This window comes from Anolis sagrei, chromosome 3 (genome assembly GCF_037176765.1).
Source record: "Anolis sagrei isolate rAnoSag1 chromosome 3, rAnoSag1.mat, whole genome shotgun sequence".
NCBI lineage: Eukaryota > Metazoa > Chordata > Lepidosauria > Squamata > Dactyloidae > Anolis > Anolis sagrei.
In genome coordinates, this window is record NC_090023.1 from 34674113 (window position 1) to 34695604 (window position 21492).

Here is a 21492-nt window from a genome sequence, read left to right on the forward strand (position 1 = left end):
ATTAGGGATTTTTGAACATAATAGCAAAATATCTACAATCTAACAACAAACAACACAATCTGCTTCCTCCTTATGTTCTGAAATGTAGTTATAATGTCTATTGTTTAGCTGGAATATTTTCTGCATAATATTTTACTTCTCTGATTACACAGTCAGATTTATTGGTATACTTGATACTGTATTGTAAACATTTTACACAAGGTTGCATTCCCTATTATGAAAACTTATGGGGATGTGTAACTTTTAAGGAACTGAGTTTCTGCTTCTTCAGATTTGGGTATAAATAAGCCCCCTTTTTTTTCAAAAATACATTTTAACCATTATTATTATTATTATTATTATTATTATTATTATTATTACTATTATTTATATGCCACTTCTGCTCTCTTAAAAGAGACTCAAAGCAGATAACAGTGCTAAAAACAAATACAATGTATATTTTTAAACCTGAAACATATAAACACTAAAATACAATTAAATATAGGACTATAAAAATAAATAGTTAAAAACAGTAAAATCATCTAAAATCTACAAAATCATGTGATCATTTCCATTGTTGAAATCGTAATATCTCTGTCAGGAGCATCTTGGTTTTGCCCTTCTGATGTCCAAGAGGAAATTGTTATAAATATTTATTCTTCATAATAGCTGAAGTTTGAATGCAGTTCATCAATCATAGATAGAGAATGCAATTGTGCTATTGTCAACAATTAACAGGACATAAACAGTTGATGAATGTGCACTAGGAATAAAGTGCTCCCTTGAACAGCCTGAAATTATAAACTGGATCATTTAGAGGAATCTAACAAAGGAGCATTATAATTAAAACAAAACAAGGTTAATGGAATGTAAAATTGCATATAATTACTATGCGATTATGATTGAATTTTAAATTGTGAATTGGAGAACAGTACACAAGAATTTGAATTTTGACTCCATTTCCAGTTGTTATTTTTAAATTTTGAATGATTATTCATACTTGGACCTGCCCTTTTATAAAATAGAAAACTATGTGTTGCACATTGTGATCACGATTTTTTGGAGGTGGGGGGAGGCTTTTCAGCATTATACATAAGTCAAAAATGAATATTTTGGCCAGGATCCAACAACCTCTTTTAGATGTATTTCGCATACTCAATAGAGTATTGAGTTTCAAAAGAAGTTTGCCATGTGTCATGAGCGCCTACAATGTAACAGCATACAGGCAAATCACCTTTTGATGTTTGGAACTTGTTGCAGGAGTTCAATCATGTATGACACTTTATGGTTTGTTCTATAGGTATGATTCAGAGGCGTTGCCATGTTAGTCTTGATCTATGCAATTCCTTTTCATACTAGATATCCATACTAATACAACTGCATTATATTAAACAGTACATTTCATAGATTTCAGTGAGGTCTATTCAAGGAGAAGTTAATATTGTTTGTAACTGAAAACTCTCAAAAAGGACCGAATGAAATTTTCATATTGTATTGAACAAATGATTGTGATCCAATTTTAAACAGCTGTATCTTAAAACTCCTCTTTCCCAAGAGCAATTTAACATATGAACTCTTACTGTTCAATAAAAATAATTTTAAAAATCTCTTTGTCCAGTTAGAAATTGTTTGATTGTCCTTTGGACTCTGATTATAGGGAATTTATTTTATAAATTTCATCCAGATTACTCTGCAATATGTAATACTATTTCATTAGTTCCACTGGTATTGTAAATGCAATATAATATTTAATGGAAAGAGCTGGAAAATGGGTTTTTAAAGGCCCAGAAGTAAAAACTAGTTTCATATTGCCTCAATATGATATCTACCAGATGTCTAATCCTATTTAATGATTGTCCCCTCATATGATTAGTACTCCCATGGAATCACATGACTCCATTTTCATAAAGGCACCTGTAGTGACCCTGCCCATGTTCTGCTCTCAGTCTTTTGGCATTGTGTCAGGAGAAGGAAATTAACAAAAAGTTCAGAGGCTTGCAGATTGTGCAGCAATCGGATGAAAAAGGCGAATAGCTGAGTAGACAATTGTTTTAATATGCATTTTGTTTATATAGCTCATCATTGACCAACATGGTTGAATAGGGTGGCAGCATATACATTATGAAAAAGGAAGTGTCTTTTTTCCACAGCCAAGATTTTTTTCTAGAAATGTCTGCCTTTGAAGAACAAATACACAAAAGCAGGATTTTTAAAGCAGTCATCTACTGGCTTAAATCTGCTTCTGCTGAAGTCTGGGATAACACATTTATTATGTTCACTTGGCTCAATCTTTTAAGCCCATATTAAACACTTAAATTTCATCTGAAGAATAGCGTTGTTTTTATTTAAGGATAACTAAAGGAGGAGAAGAAGATAGGATTTCAATCTTGCTAGATTATGTATAATGGGTTTTTTAAAAAGAAAGTTTATATAGTTCATACTGTCATTACCAAGTAATGATGGATAGACCAAAGAAATTGTAAAAGATGTAAGGTGTGCATAATATATCAGTGGCTGCCTTCTCAGGATAGGCAGATGCCACAATTGAAGCCCTTTTCTTTCTAAGTAATACTTACTAATATAAATAAATTTTATTGACTTTTTTCTGATTTTTACAAAAGCAATTTGTTTCTTGCATTGTTGAAGGCTTTCATGGCCGGAATCACTGGGTTGTTTTAGGTTTTTCGGGCTGCATAGCCATGTTCTAGAAGCATTCTCTCCTGACATTTAGTCTGCATCTATGGCAGGCATCCTCAGAGAGAATGCTTCTCTAGAACATAGCCAGACAGCCAAAAAAACCTGCAACAACCTAATTGATTTCTTCATTAAATAAGGTAAATAATTTTTCCTTAATATATAAATCAGATGTATGGAATATATTAAAGAAAATGTACTAAGACTTAGTTCAGTAAACTTTTCTTCTCCAGATTATTGTGCCATGCAATGAAAGACCACATCGTACGTGTTGCAAATGAGGCGGAGTTCATTTTGAATAGGCAAAGAGCAGAAGATGTACACAAACATGCAGAATTTGAGGTGAGTCTATCAGTTCACAAATCCTGGCTTTTTTGTTTCATTATTCGTAAAATCTCATTTTTTTAGCAGGACTATTGATACAAAACTTTCTAAAACTTCATTGTTGTTGTGGTACTGATAATACGAGTCTGTAATTCGTTTTAATTTGCATCTAGTTTTGTAGACTTGGAACAGAGCCATCAAAACAAATGGAATGCAAATTGATAATGACTAAAGTCCCATTGGTTTTATTGGGTCTCCTGTAAATATATGAATCAAATCTAATGCATTTTATAACCAACTGTTACAACCAATCAATTTTTTTTAATGTACTGTAAAAAGTACTCAAGTTAATGGTGGATTCATAAACCTCAGACCAGGTATCTAGAGGAAGTTAAGTTGACATAGAAGTTTGTCCATAGAGAAGAAGACTTTGTCACAGGAGAATAAAAAGTTTCAATGAATTGTGTGCCAAGAGAAAGATGGGAAATAAATCAATAGTTTCAGCATGGTTCTCACAGCCCAGGGGTAATGGTTAAACAAAAGTCACCTAGGTTTGCTAGATTGAAAGAATGGTCCCACATTCAACACCCCATCCATTTAAATCTGAATTAACATAGCCAATGGACCTTATATTTTTTTTAAAAAAAGATATGCATGGTAAGGGGGATAAAATGCCCTGTCTTCCTCTGGCATGAGCTAGCAGGAATTCCATTTTGCTCGTGGTCACAGTGCTATGTAGATTTGCTTTCTATCCCTATTTTTTTGTCGTGTCAGAAGCGACTTGAGAAACTGCAAGTCACTTCTGGTGTGAGAGAATTGGCCGTCTGCAAGGACGTTGCCCAGGGGACGCCCAGATGATTTGATGTTTTTATCACCCTTGTGGGAGGCTTCTCTCATGTCCCCGCATGAGGAGCTGGAGCTGATAGAGGGAGCTCATCCGCCTCTCCCCGGATTCGAACCTGCGACCTGTCAGTCTTCAATCCTGCCGGCACAGGGGTTTAACCCACTGCGTCACTGGGGGCTCCTTTCTATCACTGAAAGAATAGTAACTGAGTTTTGGGTGTGTTTTTTTTAACAAGATGCACTATACAATTGAGGATAAAGAAGATGGGGGTTGGAGGATCCATAGGCAAGCTGTGTAAACTATACTTCACTCATCCTATTTCTATTATTTTTTCCATAGATTGCAAACAGATCTTTGTTTCATATTTTCTTTCTCAATATATATAACCTTTACTTTATTCTGTCATTCAAGACAGCAGTCACTTGTCATATGGGATTTCAACAAATTTATTACCAAGCATATTGTGGATATTTTGAGTTTGGAGTTTTAAAAAAATTCACATTTACAATTAAGTGTATGTCAGATTGAAATTTCATATTGCTTCAAAAGTAAATAACGTTTGATATTTATCAGAGCATCATGCAGTAAACTAAGATGACAGTATAAGATTGAGTTATCTGCCCTTTGAAGAATTTGTTGTGGTATAAGATCTGTCAGTACCCTAGACAAAATGAGAATATTCAATTAGCTTCCAGCTTCAGTTAGCAAATACAATTTAGAATATTAACCAAATTCCCTTAAGGGAAAACCTTAAGTCAATTTTCTAGTCAGCAAACCAAGACCTTTCTCAAACACAGGATTCTAAACACAAGAAAGAAAGAAAGAAAGAAAGAAAGAAAGAAAGAAAGAAATTGTTATCTGTATATAATCTCAAAAATGTGATATTTGTCCAGGCAATATAAAATATACAATTTTAACTAATGTTAAGGATAGGTTTAAAATAGACACTAGTCAAGATTTCATTAAGAGCCCTTCCAGACAGACCCTATATCCCAGGATTTGATCCCAGGTTTTTTTTTTGCTTTAAACTAGATTATATGCGTCCCCACTGCCAGATAATCTGGGATTAACAGAAAACCTAGGATCAGATCCTGGGCTATAGGGCCTGTCTGGAAGGGCCCTGTGCATCTGGCTCTTTCAAACACTTTATCCCTCAGCAGCCTTTTTGGCCTCAACTATGTTGCTCCAGAAATAAATTAATAATAATAATAATAATAATAATAATAATAATAAACAACTTTATTTATATTCCACTCTATCTCCCCGAGGGTATTCAGCATGGATTCAAACAAACAAAACAAAAATGCAAACATTAGCCCAAAACAACACCACATATGAAAACAATTTATAACATGAAATCTATAAATTAAATTAAAGTAACCTATCAAAAATTATATCTAACATAAAACCTAAACATAAAACTTTATTCCATATTAATTTACAGAAACCAGTGAAGCTTTACTAAGATATGCGAGTTGATTATGAGAAAAAAAGAGCAGAACTCTTAATTCACATACCTGTAATTCTTGGAATTTTTGGCTTAAATTGAGAGACATAAAATTGTAGAGCTTTTTTCCAAACAGTACCAAATCCATCTGAACAAATTTTACAGGAATAGAAAAGAACATGCTGAGGATATCCATTCTTTTGCTGTAAAATGCAATTTTCCAAACTCTTTACCGATCTGATACGTTTTGATAGTTTTTATCTGTACATAATATTCTACTACTAGCAATATAACTTACACTCAGCTGGCACCTATAACTCATTTTTTTTTATGTTTGGATTTGGCACCTCTTGGAAACAAACTCCACAATTGTCCAGTTTAGAGAGTGAAGTCCTAATTTGCATTCTGTATATTTGAAAACTCTTTGTATGCCTACTTTCTGCACACGCCTTACATGTCTTTTGATTGCACAAAGGACACAATCTTGATATATAAAGTTTATTTTCTTTCTAAGTTTATATTGCTTCTCAGAATCTTCATTTCATCACAAAAAAAGGCTTCAGCCAATATACTCATGTAATTACTGTCAATATTCCCTATTGGCTAACTTTCCTGTTTAATACTGGATAGGATGTAAAGTTACATAGTCTCTCTGTGTTGTGTTACTTAAAGTCTGCTACAAGAATTTTCATTGCCAGAATATTATTGAGAAAATTCCAATTATTCTTGAAGCTCAGTTTCACATTTATTCTGTTAGTTGTTCAAGATGAAAAATGAACATCTGATTTAACTGTCCAATGAGCTGGTGAAATATTAACCTCATTACTGAAGAAGATCATTGTACTAATTGGTGCTTCTTGGTACAAGAAGATAAATTGAAAAATTAATTAACCCCATGATGTCTGTATCCTTAAAATAAATTTAACTACAATTGTGCATTTCATAATGGGTTGAAATGTGCTGTATTTGTACATAATGCAGCCATGCGATTTTTTTGGTTAGTGTACAATACATTTAAATAAAGCCAAAACTATTATGAAAAATTGGTATTTAAAATTATTTTTAATTTATTTATTGTTATCAAATAGGAATTGTAATTTTTTTAACCTGTCAAAGGGCATATTCCCTCAGAGTCAATCTGTCAGGGTTGTCCTCTGACCCTATATGGTGCCCAAGACAAAAGTGTGTGGGACTTAGGGATGTGAAAACACCCATGATTTTCTCATCTTTGGCAACAGATTATCTTATCTTGGCATACACAAATAAACCTGAGACACATCAGCTAGAAAACTGTCTAGTGTTTAAAAAAATCTCACATAGTCATTTGAATCCACATTTTGTTCCTGGCTTGTTCTCATTGAGTAGGGCAATAATTTATTGAGAATGTGTTGAGGATCAACTTGAGCAGGTTTTTATGGCATGTAAATCTATCAATAATAGATTTATTATAATGATTTGGATGTGTATGTGGCACATGTGCATATATACATGTGTTCACAATATATAACCTTTTAGTGGATTACATGTTTCTAAAGGTAAATGTAAAGGTCTCCCCTTGACATTAAGTCTAATTGTGTCCGGCTCTGCGGGGTGGTGCTCATCTCCATTTCTAAGCGGAAGAGCCGACGTTGTCCGTAGCGTTCATGTGGCCAACATGACTGCATGCAGTGCTGTTACCTTCCCGCAGAAGCATTACCTATTGATCTACTCACATTTGCATGTTTTTGAACTGTTAGGTTGGCAGGAACTGGGCTAACAACAGGAGCTCGTCCAGCTCCCCAGATCTGAACATCCAACCTTTTAGTCAGCAAGTTCAACAGTTCAGTGGTTTAACCCACTGTGCCACCAGGGGGCATGTTTCTAGTTATAATATATTATAATTACAGTATTGTAGTGTGCTGGGTCCTGTGCATAAATATAAGGTTGGAACCTGAGAAATGAAGAATAAGATACCCTTTTCCTGCAAGTATGCTATGTCTACTTCACATAGAAACTCCTGTAAGCATTGGAGCCAACAGGAATTGAATGAAATGTGGTGCCTAGAACAGAAGCCCTGGTCAACAGATGCCAGGAGGATAGCCACATGTACATTTCCCCCTAAAAGAGAAAATATTACTCCTCCAAAATAAAGTCAAGATAACAGATTAGTACAAATGTTACTTATGATAACATATACATACAAATGTCATTGCAAACATAACTGCTGTCATTAAAGTAGAAAAACAATATATCTCTCGCCAAACTGGAAAAGACTTTGACCAACTGGTTTAGTTGCCTCCTTAATCTGCGTCAGCAATCCCCTGATTTCTCAGTTTCTTATATTTCTTTGTATTATAATTAATTTTGATTTCACAGCTATTCTTGATAGAAGATGCTTTCTAATAGAGGACTGTTTTCTGACAGTGCTAAGTGATGATTGTTTTCTCTATAGGATGGTATGTGACCATCATAGTTATCACAGACACAAACACATACTTATATGTTTAAAAAGTAGAAATAGTAAAAATGGTATAATAAGAACACCAGAATTTTTAGCCATTTTCCCAATGTCTGTACTGAAACAACAAACATGTTGCTTTTTCTTTTTAGTCACAATGTGCCCAATATGCAGCTGACAGAAGAGAAGAGGAGAAGATGTGTGACCACCTTATCAGTGCAGCCAAGCATCGAGATCATGTTACAGCAAATCAGCTAAAGCAGAAAATACTGAATATCCTAACAAACAAGCATGGTGCCTGGGGAGCTGTATCTCATAGGTATGTTGCTAATCATCATAACATAATTACATGCTTCTGATCAGACACTTTAAAGGATTTGTCATATCTTTAGGAATGAATATTCAAGGCTGAGGAAAATGTTATTCATGATCATATGCTGATCTTAGTCATTATTACACACTGCATATCCTGTAGTCCTGGGCAATATTAAAATGAGTTTATTGTCATGTTTTAGGCTAAGAAGATCAAGATATTTTTTTAAAGGCAAAATGCATAAATAGACTTTCACAAAATATCTCTGATGTCACTTGAGATATTTGTGAATCTTGCACAACTCCTCCTCTTACTTCAAAGAATTTCACCAATACAAGTCTTTTGCATGGTGGTTAAGACCTGGTATTTTAGGGCATTTAAAGTGAACTGTATTTTTACTGCTGCTGTAACTTACAGTATGTTTCTGTGGTAATTGATTGATGGGTTCTGTCAGGATATTGGGAGGTACCTTTATTCATTCTGCCAGAAGGAAAGGATGGAAACTGATAAAAATCATTAGATTCTCCTGCACGCACACCCCTTTTTAAAACCTGCAGAGTAACATCATTTTTTCTATTCTACTGTCAATTCTTACAGGTTTACTAATGTATGCAACAGAAACTGTTAAAAAAAACAGGAGTAGTAAAAGTCTATTAAATGTAATATGTTAGGACCGAGAAAGTGTTAAAATCCTTCCTTATGTTGAACATTTCAATATGTCAGATTTTCCAAATCCATGATTTGCCAAAGATATGTTGCTTCAATTATGCTCTGGCCATACATCTTTTGACTGTTTTTGAAAAGATCTTACAAAATGTTAAGATTTTTGTGTTTTTCGTTTTGCTAAACAAGGCAGGCTGATTTAGCTTTTTAATCAAGCAAAGCTGAATTATTTCCTTCATAGGCTACCATAAATACTAATATTAGTAGTAGTATTATTTTATTTGTTTCCCGCCTACCCTCAAGGCTTGAAATGGGGTACAACACAGTTAAAATACATAGATAAAACATAAGACCACTAAAACACATTTATTAAAAGACAGACATAAGATTAAAAACATTAAAATAATTCCTATTAAAAAAATGCAAATTTAAATTCAGAAGTTAAAATCGACGTATATCTTTAGCAGTGCTAACTGATTTTAATACCTTGTTACATTACTTTTCCATTGGAAAAACCTTCCTTAGGACGTCTAATGCCTTATGATCTTTATGGTCCTTTGATAAGAGAACAAAACAAAGCATTTTTTTTAAAAAAACTACTCTAAATGCTCTAAAAATGCCCTTTAAAGACAACTAAAAACATTACTCATTTTACCACAGTGGAGCTTTTCTGGGGGGCTTCTGAGAAAGGGGCCTGAAAGCCGCCTTTTTCTTGTTCTTTTCCTCGTTTTCTATCCCTAATGGCGACCAATGACAAGCCCAAGAAACTTGTTTGGGGGGGGGGGGTTGAGGAGTGGGAAAAGGAAATTGAGGGGAAGAGGAGAAAGAAAAAAACTCTTGAGTAGAGGGACTTGTGTCGGCCCTGAGGAGAGAGAGAAGACCTCTGAGGGTATCGCAGTTGGGAGAGGGAGAGGCGAGAGGAGACGCTGAGGAGGAGAAAGAAGCTGAGGGGGGAAAGAGAAGGAAAGAGGAAGAAGGGAAAGAGCAGGCCTGATGGCACTGACTGGGTTCTTCATTCTTTTGTGGTCACTCTTCCATTTTGACAGGAATTCATGCAACACTCCTGCACACTGCAGGCGACACACTAACATGTTGGAAAGCTATAGTCTAGAGAATCTGAATATGAATGCACAGAAGGACATGATAGCCGATTCAATTTGGCCAAAGTACAGACAAGAAATGTACACATAAAATACATTATAATGTATACAACGTACACTATAAGTGGACAGTACCCAAGTGTACTAACAGGCAACCTACTACAGGTCTCCCTGGTGGTTGTATCTTGTTAGTCCAGCATTTTCCTACAGGTACAAAGTTTTTTCCTTCATGAATCTGTCTAGCACTCAGATGGGAAACATTCCTCCAGTTCTCTCCTTGTGATGGCAAGTATTAATTAATTGCTCATTTGTGGTGCCATCTGTCTGGTTAGTGGGGTTCCCTTCATCAGTGAAGTCATCTCTCTGCACACAGACTACAGTTTCCCTGTTTCTTTGTAAACCTTTAAGGACCAGTGTGTCTGTGTTTTGGAACATAGATTTGTATGGACTAATCACATACTACTTAGTTAATCTTTTCCCCCATTTTTCTGCCAAGCTGAATAGAAGTCAGTTGGACTGTCCTTTATTTTCCAAGCCGTTCTTCCTAAAGCAAATTTACTGTAATAACAACTCCAACTGGAAGTCACACACTGATGAAAATGGGAACTTGGAGCCAGCAACATCCTCTTCTTCCCCATTTTGTGAACTTTGAACAGAAGATGTTAAAGTGAGAGGGGCATTCAACAGATTCAAAATTCTCCTAAAAAATTGAAGTTCATTTTAATCTGTTCGAATGCATCTCCCCCTATGAACCATCACGAAGATTAAGGTCCTCTGGGGAGGCCCTGTTTTTCATCCCGCCATTGTCACAGGCACGATTGGTGGCGACGAGAGACAGGGCCTTCTCAGTGATTGCTCCCTGGCTATGGAACTCCTTCCTGGTGAGATCAGGTCGACCCCCTCCCTCCTGTCCTTTAGAAGGATGGTAAAAACTTGGCTGTGGAACCAAGCTTTTGGGACAGGGCAATAAAGCAGCAATAGGAAAGATGACCAGGCCAGTTAGATTTGACGCAAATGACTAGGACAGTTTTAAATGGTGTATTTTAATATTTTGATAAATGTTTTTTAATGTTTATGTATTGTATGTGAATTTATGTCCCGGCATTGAATGTTTGCCGTGTATATACTGTGATCCGCCCTGAGTCCCCTTTGGGGTGAGAAGGGCGGAATATAAATGTTTTAAATAAATAAATAAATCTATATTAATACAAACTCAGCTAGGATGAAAAAGTTACATTACTATCAAGTCCTATAAAAAAGCAAGATGATTTCCTACAGAAATTGGAAATGTTACCCAAATGTGTGATGAATGAGTACAAAAACATCATTTTTCAAAAATTCTTTTTGCAGAAATTGCTACTAACCCTACTTCATAAAACTCTGCTGAAATTCAAAGATTTATGGAAGCTTAAATAAGCTGGTTAGGACTATAACCGTTTACTGATAAGGGCTACTGTGAATCTGGTAGATGGAGACAGAAAGACAAATATCAAAATATGAAGTTATTAGAGGCTGCTCAGTTGAAAAAAGGGGGAAGTATAATCAAGAAAAGCCTAAACGAACTGTCACCAAAAAGACACAAAGTAATAAAAGCAGTAGACAAAGCCATCCTAAGCAGGACAAGATGCTGAATGGAGAAAAAGCTGTCAAATGAAATGTCAAATAAAGAGCATACTGCCGAATAAAAAGGAAAAAAATAAAACCTGAAAGAACAGGAAGGATTCTCACAGAAATGATGAGGTTAGGTAAATCCTAGCTCAAACTAAATCTGAATATTGAATGGAATAGTGAAAGAAGACTAAGGGAAAAGAGGAGGCAAAAGTAGGGCAGGGGAGGAGAAAAGGTTTACTAAAAGAAAGAAATCCTTGACAGAAAGAAACCAGCATTTCCAGCAATTTAAACTATTTTCTTTTTTTTCTTTTTTTTTAAAAAGATACACGCATATGCATATAGGACATAGAAGCTGATTATTAAGTCTTGATCATTGAGTTCAGTATGACATTACTTAAATTAGTGGAAGTTAGCGTATGAGATAACAAGAAGTATATATAATTGTACTCTTTAACTGTACAAAATGGTACAAAAAGTTGGTGTCTTTGTTTTGTTGGCAATGTTTCCAGAATACATATGGTAGATACCAGAAGAAAAACTCTAGCAAATTTCAACAGCAGAAAATTTGATTTTTAAAATCTATTTGATCCATGGAATAGATTACTCAAATAGGATATTTTTTTTCCACAAGCTAAAAAGAAGACCATGTGAAAGCATACAGGATCCTACCAAGCATACAGCATCCTACCAAGTCAACAGTGCAGGGATATAATTTAAAAGAACAAATTTTCAGGTGTTTTCTAATGCAAGATCAGTATGTATAGTACATCCAATCAGATGTACTATAATTTACATTTTGCTGACTGTACTACTGAACACATATGTTACAAGGGAGCATTTTACATTACCCATTTTTATACATACATACTTAGTTGAATTATGTGTAGATTTAGATTTCTCTCACCATTACTATTCCTATTCTGCATGGACACTGCTACAGCAGATTTGCAGACTATGCATCCCCATACACTCCTATATTCAGATGATAAAGCACTTGGCCACCAAAACTGAACATAACCAAAACAGAGTATTTGGAATGTGGCCTTCAAACTGGAAAAAACAATTCAAACTAATGGACAAGAACTAAACAAGGTCACCCAATTTAAATATCTAGGGTCACCGGTTTCCATAGATGGCGACACGAATCTTGGCGTACAGTCACGAATAAATGTAGCCTGAAATTGTGGTAAACTACTGGCATTCTGTGTGACTCAAAAATGCTTAAACAACTCAAGACTAAGATCTATACTACAGTTGTTAGCCCAGTAGCCCCCTATGGGGCAGAGTGCTGGCCAGCAACAAAGAAACATGAACAAGCCCTTAACACTATGGAAATGAAAATGTTGAGATGGAGCACTTGGCTTGACAATTCTTGACCATGTGCCAAAGATGACATCTATCGAAGACTAGGAACAAAAGTGATCAGCAAGAAAAGCAAGACTACAGTGGTATGACCATATCATGAGAAGAGAATCACCATCAGTAGCACAAACAGCACTACATTTGGAGATTACATAATGACAACCATGTGGATGGCCAAAGAAAAGATAGATGGGCACCATCAATGAAGACATGCATGCTGCCAACCTGAGACCTGAGGATGCCCAAAACAAAGCACTGTGGAAATGACAGTCGCAATGCTAACCCCTCCTTTTGGAAAATGGCTTAGAAAGAAGAAGTTTAGATTTAAAGAGATACTGAAGCTAGGGCTGTTTTCCCTTTGTTGGTTTGGACAGGACAATCTAATTTTTTATTCAATTCATTCAGATGCTAGAATATTAACATTCAAATTTTCTGAAATTAGATTTGTTGGTTTCAGTTTGTTTTAGGATATAGTCAATGTTTCTAACACAATTGAGGTGGCTGAGATACTCAGAACTGATTGCCTTCTATAGAGCCTAGAAAGTGTTGAAATTTTAAATTTAGCCATAGGTCACCCACTAGTATCTGATAATCCTATCCTATCTGATTAGCCCACTCCTTTGGACTTGTGGTCTCTTGTTATCCAGTTTGTTATTCAACATGTCCATCGGTTGTCTTTTGTTCGTGCTATATGCCCTGCCCATCTTTTTTTTTTTTTTGCATCATAGATTTCATTGACCATGTCACGTACCCTGCTTCTTGTTAAATAGATTATAATACTACTGAGAATCCAAAGAATTGTTGCTATGGAATTATTAATTAATATGAATCTCATAGCCAACACTTTGCTTCCACGAGTCTCAATTCTAAATTTATGAGTATCCCACAAAATTAGTTTTGTATGAACATATAATTACAAGTAATTACAATTTTTAATCCAATAACATTATTTTTAAATAGTTCAGTTCTGTGCTTACTTATGGTGATGTAGACTCTGTTGAAGGCCAATAAGGCTTACTTCTACACAGACATGATAGGATTATACTCTAAAACTTTATTCCTAGTCAGCTTCTTTGTGTTATTTTGAGTCTACTGTATAATTAAAACAAAAATAGATACATAAACTTTGGGTTTATAAATGAGCAGATGAAATTTGTAGACTGACCATGAATTGCTGAAATGATTTTATAAGCCTTTCTAGATATTGTTGCCTAATTTATGCCTCATCCTTTATCTCAAAACATGGAATTGATTAATATAATTGTTACTAGATACTTACAGATGGATAGATATTGATTTATAAAGGCTATTGTGCTAAACTTTTGGCATTTATGTAAATATTATTATTCACAAATCTTTTATTACTATATGCAAATACTTTAATCAAAGATGTTTCCATGCTTCTGTTGTGTAAATTTGGAAAATTATTAATGCAAATTATCTTTAAAGTAAGACTGTTGCTGAAATGTGATGGGATACGAAGTGGTCCTGAGCTATTTCTTATTTGCCTTTGGCACAGCATTGTAAATTAGGATGCTGTGCCTTGTCATAAGGTATATATTTAGAGAGCATGTATTTTTTGTTTTCATATCAGGTAGAAGGGCATTGATTTATCCTGCCTTCTTTCTACATAGATTTTTTTAGCAAAGAAAAGCTAATAGACACACACATACACAAATACACATCATAATACAATTTGAAATTCTGACATGAGTTGAGTTCCTGCTCTGTTCTTTTTTTTATTTCTAAACACATTGATACGTTGGGCAATAACAAAGGCTTTTTAGTTAGACTGTAAAGCTCCATTACTCTAGGGTGCTGTATTTTGGAATAGTCCATTGCAAATGTAGAAATAACAGGCCATTTATGTTTATGGCCTTTTAAGTAACTCAGTAAAATTGTTTTGAATATGCAGAAAATGGTTTACTGTCATCAGTGCTCACTTAAGCATTGGCATAATTGCATGCTCATAAAAATACTTGTGGGAAGATCAATAAATAGATGAACTTTGAATTTCAATAACTGATTTTATTTCAGGAATGCACATTATTAAGCATTTTATGCTGACTGTGTGTTTGAATTTTTTTAAAAAAAATTCAAATTGAACAAAATAGACCCAACAATAAAAAATAACGTTAGACAATGATCAGTTGAGAAACCCTGTACCCACAAATAAAGCTTCAGTTATGACTTAGTTCATTTTTAATTTTAAGCATTTCTATGCAGGTTTCTAATGCTTACCTCTCCCACAGCAATGTTCACAATCTTAAGATATATTAATCAACAAATCATAATACAAATATCATAAGACAGAAATGGAGAGAAACAGATCTCAGCTATACAATGAATATCTCCATAAGACACCTTAAGACAGATCATGATATCTAGGTGGGGGTGGGAGGAGAGGCAAACTGAAACAGATAAATGCTTAAAGCCTGCTTGGACTTGGACATTGGGCCTGTTTATACTGACACTATAATGCGCCTTCAAGACGACTTGAAACTATGGCGGCCCACTAATGCATTTAAAAAAGGCAAAACAATCTGAGTTCAGTCAAATAATGTACTGTACAAAAGCCAGTGTATCCCAGATCCAGGGCAAAATCGACCCTGTAAAATGCAGAGTGCATTATGACATCCCACCTTGGCTGAAGTGCATTATATATTCCAGAATGGTGGCTACCAGAAAGTGGCTGGGCAGCAGAGGACAAATTGACCCCTGAGCAGGGTCATTGTTTACCTCAACACCTACCTATCATTTCCCCTTTTCTTACCCCATATGCTCCCAGTGTGCTGATTCGCATATTTCCTGGAATTGGGGGGGGGGGGCAGATTTGGATCACAATTACGGTTATATCTTGGGGGGGGGGGAGCCATTCTGTAACTATTTGGATAATTTGGTCAATTGCAGAAAATATAATTTTGACATACCCTTTCCAGTTGATGTGGCATCCACATTCCATTCATTGGGGGAAATGACAAATGTATACTATCATCTGTGAACTTAGATTAAATATGATCTATTAAAACATTTTTTCTAGATTCTTCATGATTCTATTTAACTGTGAATACACATGAAGTAGTGTTTGTTTAATTATAGTAGTAAGAGCCTGCTTAGAACTGCAATAATAATAATAACAACAACAACAACAATAACAACAACAACTTTTTTTTTATACCCTGCCTCCATCTCCCTGAAAGGACTCACGGCGGCTTACAAAGGGGCAAGCCCAAGGATTACAAGTTAAAACAAACACAGTGAAGTACAACCAATAACAACAAATAATAAAAACATTAAAATTAATGAAAGCAAGATATTTTAGTTAGTAAATTAGTTTGTTTCAGCAGGTATTTATGGATTAGTTCATTGGTTTTGGTGTTTTTTATTTTCACACCTGATGAGCTATTTTTATTAATATTGATAATTTATGAAATTATCTTTAGCATATGATTTGATAAACCATTTTATACACTTGAAAGGGAGGAAGAAATAGACCAGCATGTAAATTCATAGTTCTTGATTCATTTCTTGTTCTTATTGATGTTAGACACCTGTAAAGTTGGGTGCAGTTTAAAACTGGAGCAGTCTCATCTTTCTTCATCAGGGATAGGCAGGGTGCTAAGAAAAAAAAATGATTCAATGAGTCTGGAAATCAACTGCATCCCTTATTCATTATATGGAAGAAATAGTAGAACAGTTAAAGAAATCTAGACAGCTTTGGTACTAGTTTAGCAACTTTTAATTAATGTATCCCTGTTATCCAAATTTCTTAAATAGTTTAATATGACATTTTATATCTATTTGTTTAATAACAATTTGTGTTATTTAGTCATCTGAGCTCCTTTTTCTTTGAAAACTATGTGGTGTGAAAAAGTTTTTAAACTCTGTAAAAATGACAAAAAGTGATGCATTATTTCCATGATCTAAGTGCTATGTAGCAGCAGCTGAGCTGTATACTGTTTTCAATGCTACATTAACTTTTCCATTAATGCTACTGCTGTAAAATATTAAGCCCCTAAGCAATATAAATATGCTGTCTGATTCTTGTAGCTTGATACATTTTCTTTAGTTAGTTGTTCGAACCATCATTATGCTTTGTATTAGAAGTTAGCTGTTCTTATTGTTACTCAGAGGATATCTAGAAAAAATATACGGTACTTTATTAATATCTTCAGAATAAATGTATGTTTATGATCATGTCAACAAAGAGCTTGCTTCATAAGCTGGCTTGATGGTCAATATTAAGTTATTCTCATATCTATGGGTCACACATTGTCATAAATGTGAGATCCATTATACACAGGTCATCTGTTGTAGTTAAACCCAATTTTCTTACCTTTCCCAAAAAAGAACAGGTACTTTTAATAATAATTAATGTAGTAATGCTTAGTGTGTTTGTGTTACTAGGTTTTTTGTGTTCATATTTTATGCTTACAAGTCTATTTAAATGTTGGAATATTGTTCATACAGATCTGTGTCATGTCTTAGTAAGGTTCATAGCCTTTATCCATATCCCAAATGTTCAGAATCTGAAATAGTGCTATTTGCCAAAGACAATATTTTCAAACAGGGTTATTCCTATTAATCTAAAGTATAGGTGTATTCTTTTTGTTTCAGTGCAATCATAGGATGCATACGTTAATGGTACAGAAGGGGTTCTCAAAATCTAAATCAGGAATGGGAGTCCAGAGGCAGCCAAAATGAACCAGGACAAGGATAATAAAATATACCAGAATACAGATGAGATTTAGATTCAGTGAGTTTATGGCACTGTGAGAAAGCTAATGGGCTGAAAGGTATACAAGATCATATGAGAAACACATAACTCAATTTTACTTGTACAGGCAGTCCCCGAGTTATCAACGTCTGATTTACGAACAATTCATAGTTACGAACTGGGGTGAGAAAAAAGGAAGTGAGAGAAAACTATCCCCCGGAAGGGAAATTCACTCCTGGAAGAGTTATCATGGGAAAAAAGTTTCTCAACTGAAGCATTATCACCAATCCTTGTTTCCACAACAAGCCATTTTTTCAAAATCTAATTATCACAGGGACAGAAAGGGAGGTAAAATCTTCTGAACAGGAGCACAGACAACAAAATAAGCACCGCATACATATATATTTTTGGCTGGAGTTACACTTAAGAAATGTACCTGTTCTGATTTACAAACAAATTCAACTTAAGAGCAAAACCTATCTTATTCGTAACTTGGGATCTGCCTGTATTCTGTTAAAATTAATAGCAAATGAAGAGCAAAGTCCAGTTAAGTCATATTTAAAACAAGCAGATTGATACTTCCTCACTGCACAATGGTTTCAAGGAAAACAGCCACACCAGTTACAGTTTGGTTCAGGAGAGAAGCAGCTATTGGTATTAATTGCACCTTTCCTCCTGGGAACAACAGTATCTTGGAGGAAGGGTTTCTCACATTGGGTCCTGTGCAAAGAGGATAGTAGCATCTAAATAAATAAATAAAAATAATATGTTGTAGCCTCAATAGATTCGTGATTACAAATGCAAGATCTTTGCAATTTTTAAGAGAGTGACATGACTGAGAACTTTGACATTTTACTTTAGGAAGAGACAACTAAGAATATTTCTGAATTCTGAAAATATAAGTAGGAGATTAAAATATTTTGCTATGGTATCTTTATTGCTATGTTGTACTAACTTGAAGTGCACTTGTGGGTCTTTTACAGTTATTGTTGTAATTTGATTTATTATTTATTTCGGACATTTATATCCCATCCTATCCCGACCTCCGCAGAAGGACTCAGGGCGGCTGACAATAAAACTATCTTAGGTAGAAACAGTATAAAAATTATAAAAAAAATATCATAAAAACAGTAAAACATTAGAACAATCACCAGAATTAAATTGTTGTCCTACACACTGTCCATTCGAGTCTATCAGAATCCATTAAACCATAGCTCTACCATCACGTTCGTCTTGTCCGCAAAGGCCTGATCCCACAGCCAGGATTTCACCTTTTTCTGAAAGGTCAGGATATAAAGGGTGGAGGGCAATAATGTGTTTAATGTGTATCCATAGACTTAGGAGAAGCCTTGAAAGTATTCTGTTCCATACCTTTTTTATAGTGGAAAAATACACTTGGTGTTTTCAGCATTGGTGAGAAACAAGGTGTACTGGCCTTCTGTTACAAGGGTCAGCAGAAAGCAGCCTCAAGATAAATGAGACTAAGGGGATAGGCCTTCTATCACTTGCTAAACTAGGGCCTAGATTGTATTGGACATCCAAGAACACCTAAGGGAACCAAAATTAGTATGAATCGACTACATCCACAACTAGGTCAAGCTACTCCTGGTATTTGTGGAATTTTATCATGTAAATGTTGTCGTGGGCCATAAAACGAACCTACCATGGGTGTTTCTTAATAAGATTTCTTTCAAGCAGTTTGCATTGCCTTTCCTGAGGCTTAGAGAGAGTGATTTTCACAAGAGCACCCAGTGGGTTTCCATGGGCAAGTGAGGATTCAAACCCTTGTCTCCAAGGTCATATTCCAGTGAGCAGACCACAATACCATGCTGGATATGGTTAAATTGCCTGAGTTTGATTGAAGTGAGGAAATACAAATGGGATGAAAAGTCAGAAGAAAACTCTGCTTTAATGGTCCCATTTTCATTCTGTAATTGTGGAACTATATCAATAGATGAAAAGCTTGTAAGTTAAAAAAACGGACATTTTATGTATATTTTGATCCTGAGTCATAGTGCTAAGCTGAGAAATCTTAGGTTACAATGAAACAAACAATTGTGTTTTATTTTTTAATTGAAACTCTTTTCACAAGAACAGCTTTGCTAGTGGTTATTTTCCTCTGTCATCTAAACTGTATTTCACTAGACATTCTGGAACCTTTTGTTGAATGAAGCAAAGTTTATATAATAAATTCCAAGATTATTTTCAGTAAAGCTGATGATATATGTTCCCCTACTGGGGTTATATCAGAAAATCAATATTTGTAAAATTGAAACAGTATAGGTTTGTATTGATCTATATGGCTGAATCAAAACTAAAGGCTTTGTAACAGCTTTCTTAGACAGCTGGCTACCTACTAGTGGCAAACTATCAATTTTAGCTTTCTACTGATAAATCAGCCTGAAAATTGGATGTCAAATTTTTTCAGTGAAGTAGTGATTTTTTTTCATGCCCTTTAACCTTCCCTTATATATTAGATTGGTTTATAAGACTGAGCTTACCTTCTGTAGTGTGGTTGCTCCTCTCCGCCCCCCCCCCCCCCAACAAAAAAAAACCCTTTAGTCTGAATTGTTTGGGGGGGGGGGGGATACAAAGTTCTTCAAACTAAATTTTTCTGCCCTTGCTCAGGGACCTGGAGAATACTATTTCCCCAAAATTGAATTTAATATTTTGAATTAATCTGTTTGTATCCCTGTTTTTAAAAGGGGATTCCATCTTAAGATTCTTGAAGGATCTTCTTTTACAATGGAGGTGTAACAATTTGCATTATGAGATTGATTTCTTTTTGTGATATTAAGATACTGATCCATTTTATAGCAACCAATTCCTATCATAAGACGTTAGATTGCAAGCATGTATATGTGGTATTGCTGGCCACTTCCCCTTTTTATAAAAAAGGTAGGTGCTAAGTGTCATTTTAGAAAGTATCCCAGCATGTTACATTTTAAAATAGGCTGTACATCTGTTGCCTGTAAAGAATATAGACTTCTTCTGCATGTAATATTAAAGCGCTTGTTGATGTTTGACAGTACTATACCTTTATGCTTCTACTCCAGAGTCATATTGATTGTGAAGTTTTCTGTTGGATAATTACTTCTTGCTGGAAAATGTGGCATGTATTGATCTGGTTGGAAGCTTTTCAGTAACAGTTTCCCTTGGTTAACAGTGAGTGTCACCTTTCAGCCATGATAAATAGTAACGGTCTAGCTCTATGTGATTACTTCCTGGTGAAATGTACCACTTGTACTTTTCTACTAACCTCATTCTCCCATATTAAGGGTCTACCACAACCTTGCTTCAAAGGCCATGATTTGCTGAAATAATAATTTTCTTTATAGAATATAGTCTTATACAGTACATTTCTATGTTACTTTAACAACAATACACCCCCCCCCCCCCCCCGTGATGTGTTTTATTTGGAATATGCATCCATTATTGGTCCCTAGCTCTTGTCAGTTGATCATGACCTAAAAGAGGGTGTCCCTTAAAGGTCATTATTTGGCTTGAATGATTGAGATTTTAAATAGGTAGAATAAAATTGAATGCACATTTTATCACTATTTTATAAGTACAGAACTAGTTCTGTACCATTTTAAACATTCAGTAGTCTTCCACCAACAAGGATATGATGAATTAAAACTAATCCTAAATTTAAATCTAAATAAATAGAAGGCCAAAAGCTACATTGACAACTTGTACAATATTCAATATATATTTACTGTTGGGGAAAAAGCTCCTGCTAATCATTTTTTATTTATATTTGTCTTTTGTGGGGCCACTTACTACATTATAACTATTACTACATCATTAGACTTATTGAAGAATGGTCTTATTGTTGCCTTAGACATGTTCCTAACAGATGATGTTTTGTCTAATTCTAAACCAATTACTTCACTCACTTACAAATTCAGATTACATACCGGGACAACATCTATTCCACTGCCAGGCCATTGCACTGATAATTTTTCTTAATGTCTAACTTTAGCTTAGCTTGAGGCTAC

General features: G+C 34.8%; 1 protein-coding gene across 8 annotated transcripts in view; it reads left to right on the top strand.

The window, feature by feature from the left end:
* NBEA (neurobeachin) overlaps window positions 1-21492 on the top strand; it is a 441541-nt gene that overhangs the window by 185652 nt on the left and 234397 nt on the right. For all 8 annotated transcript variants that reach the window (XM_060770825.2, XM_060770827.2, XM_060770830.2 and 5 more), the window contains 2 exons: window positions 2907-3015; window positions 7878-8044. In XM_060770825.2, the coding sequence (XP_060626808.2) occupies window positions 2907-3015; window positions 7878-8044 (276 nt within the window). The remainder of the gene's footprint in view (window positions 1-2906; window positions 3016-7877; window positions 8045-21492) is intronic.